The sequence below is a fragment of the Lathyrus oleraceus genome, chromosome 3 (assembly GCF_024323335.1).
Source record: "Lathyrus oleraceus cultivar Zhongwan6 chromosome 3, CAAS_Psat_ZW6_1.0, whole genome shotgun sequence".
In the NCBI taxonomy this organism is placed as follows: domain Eukaryota; kingdom Viridiplantae; phylum Streptophyta; class Magnoliopsida; order Fabales; family Fabaceae; genus Lathyrus; species Lathyrus oleraceus.
In genome coordinates, this window is record NC_066581.1 from 103,765,016 (window position 1) to 103,777,446 (window position 12,431).

General features: G+C 36.9%; 1 protein-coding gene across 1 annotated transcript; it reads left to right on the plus strand.

Moving 5' to 3' along the window:
• Positions 1–1,827: 1,827 nt before the first annotated feature.
• LOC127129918 (uncharacterized) lies at positions 1,828–3,078 on the plus strand. The gene is made up of 3 exons (XM_051059022.1): positions 1,828–2,017; positions 2,077–2,273; positions 2,332–3,078. The coding sequence occupies exons 1-3, from the start codon at positions 1,828–1,830 to the stop codon at positions 3,076–3,078; spliced, it is 1,134 nt and encodes a 377-aa protein (XP_050914979.1).
• Positions 3,079–12,431: the final 9,353 nt, after the last annotated feature.

Below are 12,431 nucleotides of genomic sequence, written 5' to 3' on the forward strand. Positions count from 1 at the left end.
TAACAACTCTTCCGAAAGTGACTTTTAAAAACAAAGTAAGATGTTGACTTTTATCTGCGTCTTGAAGGTACCCGGAAATTACATTCTAGTCTCTGTTTCATTTAATTCATAATCTAGTTATTTTAATTTGTTTTCAAACAAGATTTCTACTGATAAGCCCTAGATTTATAAAGCGACAATAGATAACAGTAGGTCGACATTGGTCTCTATGGGTTCAATATTTTTTATACTAGAACTAATTTATCCTTGAACTTGCGAGATACCCATCAAGTTTTTGGCACCATTGCTAGGGACCAACAGTCAATATTGTGATTCCGTTGTAGCACCGTATAGACTAAGGAATTTTTTTCTTTATCTCTTGGTTTTATGCCCAATTCTCGCTCAATCGTAGATGAGTTAGAACAACCGATTAATGAAATTGAGCGTTTCATTCATATCAAACGCCGATTTCAAGAACTTCGAGCCATATTTATTCCTACATCGTTCCATCTGAAGACGAGCCACACTCAAACATTGTTCCTCCTGCAATCCAGGCGAACACTTTCAAATTGAAACCTTTTATGCTGCAGATAGTGCAACAGAACTAGTTCTATGGAAATCCCACCGAGGACCCCAATCTTCATATGCCAGTGTTTGTACAGTATGTAGACACATTAAAGAGTAATGGAGTTGACCCTGGAGCAATTCATTTATGTTTATTTCCTTTTTCCCCTAAGATATAGAGCCAGAGCCAGAGCTTGGCTACAATCTCTACCTAGAAACTCCATCACTACTTGGAATGAACTCAAGAAAGCATTCTTAGCCAGATACTTCCCACCAAGCAAAATAGTAGTGTTGAGAAATCACATAACTACGTTTAGACAAACCGAAGGAGAATCACTCTTTGAAACATGAGAACGATATAGAAACATGAGAACGATATAAGGACATGATGAGACTATGTTCTCATCATGGTCTAGAGAAATGGCTTATAATCTATAACTTATATAATGGTTTACTTTACAACACAAGAATGACCATAAACGTTGCAGCTAGCGGTGCCTTAATGGACAAACCTTTCAATGAAGCTTACCATCTTATCGAGAACATGGCCTAAAACCATTATCAATGGTGAACCGAATATGCTCAAGTAGAGAAAACATAATAGAAGGGAGGCATGTTCGAAGTACATGGCTTAGACCATGTGAGTGCTATGGTCGATGCACTTACTCAAAAGATCAATAACTTAACTATTACCCTTCTAGCTACCATAGTTGCTATGGCTCCAAACTGCAAGATCTGTGGAGTCCAAGGGCATGTCACTACTGATTGTCACATTTTGACAGGGACTGTGCTAGACCAAGTTAACTACCCGCAAGGAAATCCCTACTCGAACAATTATAACCAAAGATGGAGAAATCATCCAAACTTTTCCTACAAAAATAAAAACGCATTATTTGCTCCAAGTCCACCAACAACAACACCTCCAGATTTCCAAAAGGGATCTAGTGTTTCTCCTTCCGCTCCTAGAAAATTAAATTTGGAACTAATGATGGAGAACTTCACCGCAACTCAGGCCCAGCAAAACAGAGAATTTATGAACCAAAATGTTCACACAAATGAGCCGGTGAAACAATTGGTGAACAAGGTTGACGCCATGGCCACACACAACAAGATGCTTGAAAAAAGATCTCTCAAGTAGCCCAACAACAAGCGACTACTATTTCTTCTGCTGGCACAATTTCAAACCAACCTAAAGTCAAACTAAAAGCCCATGTTAATGCCATCACACTATGAAATGGGACGAAACTAGATAGACATGTTGATCTAAGAGTTTTAGACCCTATGATGTATAGAAAAGTTGAGAAAGAACTAGATAAAGTGGTTGATAAGAGCCAAGTAGGAACACCAATATCTGATAATGAAGAGACGGCCATAACCAAAGAAACTATTGAGAAAGAGAAGTCGTACGTTCCTCCACCACCTTATAAACCACCAATACCATACCTTCAAAGACTTGCTAAAACTAAGAATGAGGGTCATTTAAGAAATTTATAGAGCTTATAAAGCAACTTCATATTACTATACATTTCACAGAGGACATTACACGAATTCCCTTTTATGCCAAGTTCCTAAAGGAAATCCTATCTAATAAGAAGAAACTTGAAGATGACGATACAGTGGCACTCACTACAGAGTGTAGCGCCATTATCCAAAACAACATGCCCCCAAAGTTGAAAGACACTAGTAGTTTTTATTTTCCATGTGTGATAGGCAAGTTTGTCATTAACAAGGTACTTTTGTGACCTAGGAGATAGTGTACGTTTTATGCTTCTCTTGATTTGTGAAAAGCTCAACTTAGGAGACTTTAGGCCTATGAGGACGTCCCTTAAATTAGCCAATCTCTCTTTTAAGTACCCCATAGGCATGCTAGAAAACATTCCAGTGTGCATTGGCCAATTTTACATTCCTATGAATTTTATAGTGATGGACATAAGTGAGGACTCCAATATTCCTATCATCTTAGGAATGCCCTTCTTAGCCACAACCGGTGTGATCATAGATGTGAAACGAGGGAAATTAACCTTTAAAGTTGGTCAGGAGAAAATTGAATTTACTCTTTCTCAATTTCTGAAGGCTCCAACTATTGCTGGTGCATGTTATTTTATAGACATTATTGATGAATGCATAAAAGAGCTAGCATCAGTAAAACCACCGACTACAATGCTAGTTGAACTTCCAGCCACTAAAATGGTAGAAGAAGATGAGGCTAAATATTATCACCCTTATGTAGAATATAACCTAAGAGAATGTATTGCACTTACTCCTAATCTTATGCCTAGCCCTAAGGAACAATCAATAGAACTTAACAAACTACCCAAAAACCTAAGATATGAGTTTTTAGACGAGCAACTTGATCGTCCAATCATAGTTAACATTGATATTCATAGAGATGAAACTGAGAAACTCTTGGTTGTGTTAAGGAAGTACCATACAACTTTAGGGTACAACATCTCCAATCTTAAAGGAGTTATCCCCTCTATGTGCATGCACAAAATTATGCTCGAAGAGGACTCTAAAACCTTAAGAGAACACTAGAGGATGATTAATCCTATTATGAATGAGGCAGTTAGAAAGGAAGTGTTAAAGTTGCTTGAAGCTGGAATAATTTATCCGATATCAGATAGTCAATGGGTTATCCCAGTACATGTAGTACCAAAGAAAGGAGGAGTAACAATAGTTAAGAATGAAAAAGGTGAATTTGTAGCTAAGCGTGTAGAGACAGGTGTAAGACCCCAATTTTGACCCTAAGATCCCTCATGCTATCTCATCAAATGCATTAGCATTGGGATCACATCTTGGCATCCTCCTTACCCCTCATTCATTGGGTTTGCATTACGAGATATCACCAAGAACTTTTGATTGTATCATACTTCATTTTTAATTATTTACTAACCAAAATACCAAAAATATGTCTATATATAGTTTGTTGCTTTTGTAGGTAGTGTGTATGCTTACCTATGCTCTATCAAGCTCATATATAGGGTTTGAGACCCTAAATGCAAGGAGCACAATAAAGAATTGATTTAAATTGGCTCTAAGCATCATATATGGATCCCCATGATCTTCACATGTTATTTTGATCAAGAAATCATCAAAAGTTTGGAGTTGGTTTGCCTTGGAAACCCTAATTCATCTGGGTATCTTGTGTGACTTCTTCAACAAGTTTCTTCAACAATTGATCAAATATTTCAAGGGATAATTCACATTACATCGTATTATGCATATATGATCCTCCATGAGTCCCAAAAGTCAATAAAATGTTACGCTAGCAAGATGGTTCATGGAGGTTGACCAGAGAAAGTCAACTGGTCAAAACTGGGGTTCCCTAGACCCTATGTCCTACAATTTTTGTCATATGAAAATGATTCCAAGATAAACATTATTCAAATTGACATTCCAAGCAACTTTCATGTTTAGGTATAAAGCTAGTTTTTCTTGGAAAGTCATTTTTTATGGTGAACGATTATAGGTCATTTTGTCTGAACCCTAGTTTGGAGGTCAACTTCCCAAGACCATACCTTGCTCAATTTTTATGATATAAAAGGCATTAAAATTTAATGATTACGTTCAATATGTATACTTTAACCTTTATGTTTGGAGGAAGTGCAAATTCAACTTGCAAATGCATGTTCCAAAAGGAAACATTATATGTCCTTTTGGGCCAATACCATTGAACAAGTGATTTTCCTCAACTTCTAAAATGCATAACTCCTTAATGCCAAATCCAAATTAGGTAAAAACTGTGACTAAATTTAAGAGGTTTGAAATAGATACAACTTTTATGAAGGAACCTTTCTCATTTGAAGTCCATAGAAAAAGTTATTAAACGTGGAAGAAGTGAACATATGACTTGGGACTTAGAAAATTTTCAATTATGTTTGATTTCCCAAACTTCCACCTCAAAATTCATCATGATCCTGTAGCGGGGTTTTTGTTACCTTTAGGTTTATTGACTAAACCAAAAGTCAACATACAATTCGAGTCGCCACCGCACTTTTATTTGTCCAAAGGAAAGGCTAAAAAGTGAACAAAATCCAAGGTAATAAGTTTTTCAAATAAAAAAATAATAAAAATGTCAGAGATCTTGGTAAGGGGGTTGGTTATGAAATGGGAAGGTTTTACGCACCCAAAACATCCTTAGTACTCTAAGGGAACCCTTTTTGCAAACATGTGTTGTAGTTTGGTATTTATGAAAAGATTTGTGCAAAAGATTAGAGGGATGAGAAAAGAATAGATTATATTTACAAATTTTGTTGTTTGAATGGATGAACCCATTGCCTACGTACCATCACAAAGGAGGATCAAAACCTCGTAGTTCGGGGTAAATTTTTTCAAAGATTGGTGAATTGATTTTAATTAAAAGCCTTAAGGTCTTTTGTTATCAAAGGGAGAAAACTCAACCTAAACCAACAATCCACCATGTGAGGAAGGCTTCAACATGCTAGTGAGGGGTTAACCCTATAATAAGCATGGAAGACTTATAATCCAACACTAAGGATGATGTGAGATTTACATCAACCACTATGATAACTCAAACCTATGACTAATGTTTTGAAAAGGTTTTAACAAAATGGCCATTGGAACCACAAAAACAACTTGAAATGAGTTATATTTACAAGCTAGATTTATTTACAAAAATGAAGTCAAAGTGGGATTAAAGTTTATTCGCAATGAGTATTTATGAAAAGAGTTTTGAAAAGTCAAAGGCCTAAGGCCTAGGTTTCTAATTTGAAATAAAGTCAAAGTTTTGAAAGTGATATTTGGCTTGGTTAGAGTGGGGAGAAGAAGAGAAGGGCTATTCCTAAAGCAAGCAAAGATGAGAGGGGGAAAGACAACCCTTGGAGTTCCTTTTCTTGGAGTCATAGAGATGACTCAAGATGCTCTTTTCCTTTGGATTTAGCACACAAACAAGCAATCAATAAATTGAATTCAAGCTCCTAGGATCTCCATTTGGCTTGGCTCTTAACTTGGCTACTCATGACAATGATAGTCTTTTCATAGTCTTAAGATGAGATCCCTATCACACAAAAGCACACATCAAAAAGCTCATAACACAATAAAGAGAATGGACAAAGAATAAGTTTGAGGAAAAGTACTTTGAGATCAACTTTGAATTTTAGCATTCTAAATGCATGAGGCCTAGTTGCTCTTCAACAAATTTTGCATTCTAAAGGAATGAAGCCTAGTTTCTCTTGAACTCCTTTAAGCATGGGTAAATCCTAATTTTAAGTCCTTTCTCCTTTTGCATTTGGTTCACATCAAAACAAACACAAACAACACAAAATAGCAATATATTTATATACAATAATGGGCTCAAATGAGCAAAAGAAAAATGACATAAACATAAAATATGTGCTCAAGTGAGCAAAGATGAAAATCAATATGAATAATGAGCAAGAAATAAATGACATTAAAAGTAAATGGCAAGAAATTAAAAGCTCAAATTAAAGTTAGTAGTTAGTAAGGTTATGTTAGCTTGTCGTAAGACAATGTAGCGGTATGTTAAGCAATCGTAAGTGGACTAATGTAGTAGTCACACCTATCTGAGGCCGGTCAATAAGAATATAGGCAAAGAACACAAGTTAGAGGTCATGACTAGTAAGCCAAGCTCCATAAACTTGCCATGCCAAAACAAAAGGGGAAGGGCCTTGTATTGACTTTTGGTTATTTGCTTGACCAAGAAGCAACCTATCTTTGACACAAAATAACTCACTTGATCATGGATCAAGTTGAGTTTGGTTTGGATCAAAGAAGGTTAAACTTCTCATTTGTCAAGACCAACCTCAAGACTTTAACTTATTGGCCATTGAAGGAAAGAAAGGGATGAAGATGAAAGGGAGGGGGATAAGAAGACAACAACCAATCCCAATTGATTAAAGTTGGTTCAAATCAACCTCAATCAACACCAAACAGAAGAGAAATGGAGATAACAAGTCAAGAAGTCAACAATATTTTTTTGGTATTTTTTGAATTAAAATAAAATACAAATAAAAAATAAACAAATAAAGTTGAACCTTAAATTCAATTCTAAAAAACTTCAACAAGTCCAATTAAATTTTCATAGGTTCAACATAGTCAAACAAACTTTGACTAATTTTCTCACAAAATTTTGAAATCAGAAAGTAATTAAAAACAATTAAAAACAATTAAAAACAACATAATATGAATTAAAATCTAAAATAATCTCAAAACAAATAAGAAATTGTTAAGACTATTTTTCATTGACTTATCATGATCCATAGATGCTATGAAAATATTTTTGTATTTTTTAACAGTCAGAAAGTATTTTAAAAATGAATTGAAACCATAAAAAACAAGTAATTCATAAAAAATATCAAATGAAGTCACAAAAATAATTAAAAGTTATAATATGAAACTAGATTTTTCAAGAAATTTTTTGGAATTGGTCTCATACTTTTCTGACTTCAAATGAATTTTTAATGAATTTTTGAAAATGAAATGAATTAACAGAAAATAAAAAGAAAAATGAAATAAGCGAAAAAGCCAGAGCCATCAGATGCATTTCATTAATTGACATGGCATCAGGCAATGGTTTAGATTTGAGGAAACACGGTGCACACAAGTCAAACGCGCCACATCATGAATTAAATGAAGTATTCAAAATGAATGAACAAGATTAGATCGTGGCATTGAGATCCAAGGGCCAAGGAGCAAGACACGTGGTGGTGGTGGTGGTGGAAACCACCGTCTTCTCCGGCGAAGCAACAAAATCCGGCCACCAGTTGCAGAAAATAAATCTTAATGAAAATTAAAAACAAGGCCATGGAAATGAAGCTCGTGTGATGGAGATCATCACTGTACCAATGGATTTCTCTCACTCTTCCTATATTGAGAGAAATGTGAAAGAGAAAACCATGGTGTCCACACGGACTGCTCATAAAATGGTAAATTAAATGCATCAACATCTTGCCTCAAGTGGGAGGACTTCAAAAAACCACAGAAACACACACAAACTACATTGAATTAAGAGATTCAGATCCAAAAAGTTTGAATGGATACCTTCAAATTGATGAACTTCTGGCCACGAATTCTCCAAGATCCTTGCTCCTCTTTGATCCTTGAGTGTAATGGAAGTGATTGGCTAAGGAATCAGGCTTTAAAACTCAGCTAATGATACTGAATTTCAAGCTCGAAAGTATGAAATTTTTTGAGTGATTCCTTTGGTGAGGGCTATGGTTTCACTTCTGCAGCACTTGGGATCTCCAAAAGGTTATTGAATGAAGCTCATGGCGCCTTTATTTATAGGTGAATGCATCAGTTGATCACACTTCTTTCATGTGCATGGCAATTTGAAAATTGGATGCATGGGCATGTGTAGGCGTGTGGAAGGCCCATGGATGGCTGAAAGAGATTGTTGAGTTCACATGAAAGTCATTTGGACGTGCACTTTGAATGGAGAAAGCTTTCATTTCAAGTTTTAGCATACAATATCAAAATTGCACATAGATGAAAAGAATTTCGTATCACCCAAATGGTGAATCCAAAAGACTATTGTGAGTAATGGTTGGAAAGCCCTTGAAATAAGGAACAAAAGTCATGTTGGGTAAAAAATCATTTGGCATTTGCAAATTGATCAAAAATGGCTTAGAAAATTCAAGTACAAAACATATTCAAATCACTTTGAAAAATTAACCAAAAAGCAAGCTTAATCAAACCCCTCTGTCCTCATGATATAAGCTTAAAATGAGAAAATCTCCAACATAAGAGTTGTACATCTTTTCAAGGTAGTCAATTTAGATGCAAATTTTGCATCATTTGGATTTTCTATGACAATGTTATGGGCATTTGAAGTTGGGTACTTTTTTAAATTCAATGAATAAGGTCCAAGATGACCTATAATGTTTTGCATTATCACATGTATTTATTTTAGGATTATGAAATTTTTTACAACATAACATTTGAATTAGACATCTCAATATTTCCAAAGGATTTTGTATCACCTCAAAATCATAAAAATTAAGAAAGTTGTTCCCTTGGTAAGTTGACCCAAAATTAGGGTTTCAGTCAAAATGACCTATACTGTTTTGAAATGAATGATGACCTTCCAAGTTTCAAATGGATTTTTGATGAACATAAAGTTGTTCATATGGTTCTTAATAACATTTTTTATCTTGGGGTCATCTTCATTTGACAAACACATCAAAAGTTATATGTCATTGGACCTCAGCTTAATCAGATGACTTGACTGGTCAACTTTTCAAGGCCAAACTTCCAATATTGATGAATAAATGATTGAGGGGCCTCAAATAGGCACACATATGCATAAAATGATGAATTAAAGAACTTCCCTTGATTACATTTGATCAGAGGTTGAGATTGCTTCATGGACAAGGCACAGTCAAAGCACAGTGAAGTTAGGGTTTCCTTGGGAAATAATCTTCAAGACCTTTGGGTTATCTTGATCAAATTGTCAAATTGAGATGATTGGGAGACATATATGATTATTAGGATCTTTGTGGACCATTGTCATACTTTTTCTCATCTTCATCTAGCCACTGCATTGGGCTTAAGAGCCTCCTAGGAGCATTGGGAGCACATGATCACTTGAGCTTCAGAACAAAAAGAGTTAGTGACATATTTTTGTGCTTTTGGTTAGTAATCAAAATAAGAAAAGCAATAATGTACAATACAAGCATTCTTGGTGATCTCAAACCACTCAAACAAGTCCCAACCCTAGGGTTAAGGAGCCAAATATGTTATGATCCTTGAGGCAATGCACTTGTGCAATAACATGATGCCATGAGGGATCTTAGGGTCAAAATTAGGGTCTTAAAGAGGCCCCTATTTAAGGTCGTTCTAGCCGGAGATATGAAGGTAAAAATCTTCGTCTCGACGAGATAGAATGAGCTTAAATAATAACAAAGAGACAAATTTTGGTCCCTAAGAGACCTCATGATGCAAATGTATGCATGCAAAATGAAATCTTCATGGTGAATAATTGCCACAAAGGAAAATAAATCGGGAGAAATTGAAGATCCATAGGAGTAACACACTCACTAGGGAGACAAAGGCTCTGGGGGAAATAAGGTAACAATGCGTGAGCAGGTCACGACTTGAAAACTTGCTGGGAGACACGAAGGGATTTCACGAAAACAAATCGATGGAAAAACTTGAGCTGACGCAAAGATGCATGTATTGGGGAATATGCCAATACAGCAAAACTATCCATAAAGGATACATCGGATAAAATCCGGACTCAGACAGGGACGTCCACAAAGGACTCAGCTGAGGAAGAAACAACGAGATATTATCGGTTACTGGGTAATAAACTCAAAGAGAGACATGTTATCGAAACACCGATTACTGGGTGGGAGAACAACATGCTCAGGGAGAAAGAATATCTAAGACCGGTATAAGGGTGAAAGATATCAATCATCCGAAACATCTGAGGAGGACCCAAAAGGCACATCTCAACTCAGGAAAATCTGACTCCACAGGGGACAAAAAAGTCATAATAGGGAGCAGAAGGAAGGAACACCAGGGATACCGGTTACTAGGCATATAATAGGTGACCAACCAGGCGTGAATTGGGAACATATTCAAGACACTCATCATCCGCAAGGAGGGCTGAAAAAGCAAACTCGACTTACAGGATGGGCATTCGATTCCACAAGGAAATACGAATCTTACTCGACTAGGGAAGAAAAAGACTTCGACTGAAGAGCGCATGAGATATATTATCTACTACCGTTATATGGGTAAAACGTAGATAACATACTCGCATGGAAGATTATCCACAACCGATTACTGGGTTAATAAAGGATAAATCGACCGCAAAGAGAGGACATCGGGATACCGATTACTGGGTATAAAATGATGACCAATCAGAAGGAGAAACAATCATCACCAAACAAGGGTAAATGAAAGATGACTCGCCAGGAATAAATTGCCTGACAAAAGCAATTATCCAAGAGATATATCACCGGTTACTAGGTGATATACTCAAAAAAGAAGGAATATCAATACCGGTTACTGGGTAAAGATAACCAACAAAGAGGGGATTACATCTACCTGGTACTGGGTAGAAAACCACAGAAATAGGACTTATAACTACCGGTTACTGGGTAGACGGCCACAAAATTTGCTGGGGAAAGGATGAACAATTACTGGTTACTAAGCAATTGAACAACTAAACTACAGGGAACTGCGGGGGATAACAAGAAAGGAATCAATCTAGGAACAAACTAGAAAGACACAATCAAACAAGACTCAACCCAATGAGGATATAACTCAGGGGAGTAATTCCATCCCGATACATAACTGGGGAGGAAACTGAAACAATAATCATCCACGAGGACATAACTCAGTGGGGAAGAAAGAAGGTAAGATAGACACTTTCTACCTATGGGGCTGACTCTATATGGAGAGATCAGACACAAACATCTGCTTGGGGAAGAACATTTCACCAATAGCAGGAGATAACAAGCAAAGATATATGGCAAAGAATGCATCATGAATATCTGAATGCTATGATTATGCATGTATATGCATGATTTGTGTATGATTAATGCTGACAAACAGACATATCTAACGCAAACACGGCCAAAAATTACGAGCAAACACTCGGGAAACATCTCAACAAGAAGGGCGAAGCCTACTGGGGAACTCAGCTTGGGAACAACCCGAGCAGGATGAAAATAAATCATCGGGGATATCAAACCCTATCCCAAAGCTACACTCGCCGAGGATACAAAGAAGATGTATTCAGGAGCAGCAAAAGAAGATAATCAAATAGAGAACTCAACTCCGATGGGGATCATTTTTGGAAACAAAGGAAAACTTTAACCATAGCTGGGAATAGGCAAAGTCAAAGCTTCCAACTGCAGGAGATAACACTCTGCACAGGAGAAGTCTTCCAGGAGCAAACAATCCTGACATATGGAAGATGCAGAAAATCTGTCGGGGAGTTTCCATCAAATCTCTCGGGGACAGGTGGTTAAATAACAATAAGATCCGCCAGAGAAGAAACTTTACTGGGGAAGCTTACTAAGGAAAGGATGTGAAACTCTGTGGGGAACAACCACCAATCAGACGTACATCAATCAAAACACTCCCTTCTGCCTTTCGGAGAGGATACTCTACAAGAGGAGAATAATAGCATTTTGCTCCACTGGGGAAGGAAATAAACATCTTTACCACCAGCTCTAAATGCTAGAAGAAATCTTCAGACTCGGAGGAGATATAAACATCAAACTCTGGTCTGGCAACCCTACTGGGACAAGCTGCAAATGCTCTTGAGGAAAACTACCCTGGCTGGGGAAAACGAAAATGAATCCTTCATCGACAAGCGACATACTGGGGATACCTCTCATCAAAATAAATGAAATGGGGAATAAGCCCTTCATCAACTGCACTAGGCAACTTCCTGCTGAGGAACACATGCTTACTCTGTTGGAGATTCTTACTCATATCGGGGATTTTTACTCAGGCTGGGAAGGACAACATTCCTCGTGAGTAGTCAGTCGGGACAATGAGATAGGAAAAATTCCCAACTCAAAGCATATCAACTTTATCAATCTATAAGGGATTTTAGGTCAGTCCACACAAGGAATGACAACCATACAAATGATGAAACACGAATGCTAGTGCCTGATATAGAGGGATACACCTCTCTAAAAGATTGAGGAAAAAATTGGAACAGAAGGGATCATCCACAGATCAACCATATACCAAATCATGGATTGCTAAAACTCCGCGGGAGAAAACAAGTATGCCTACACAACAAACCACCGGGAATGCGTTGGATGAAAATCCAACTAGGGGAAAGCAATCCATAAGATAGATCAATCCACTGCCATATACCAGACTCTCTGGGAAAGCTGATGAAGTATTATTCTTTCTGCGCTCGCTGGGGAGACAACTTGAAA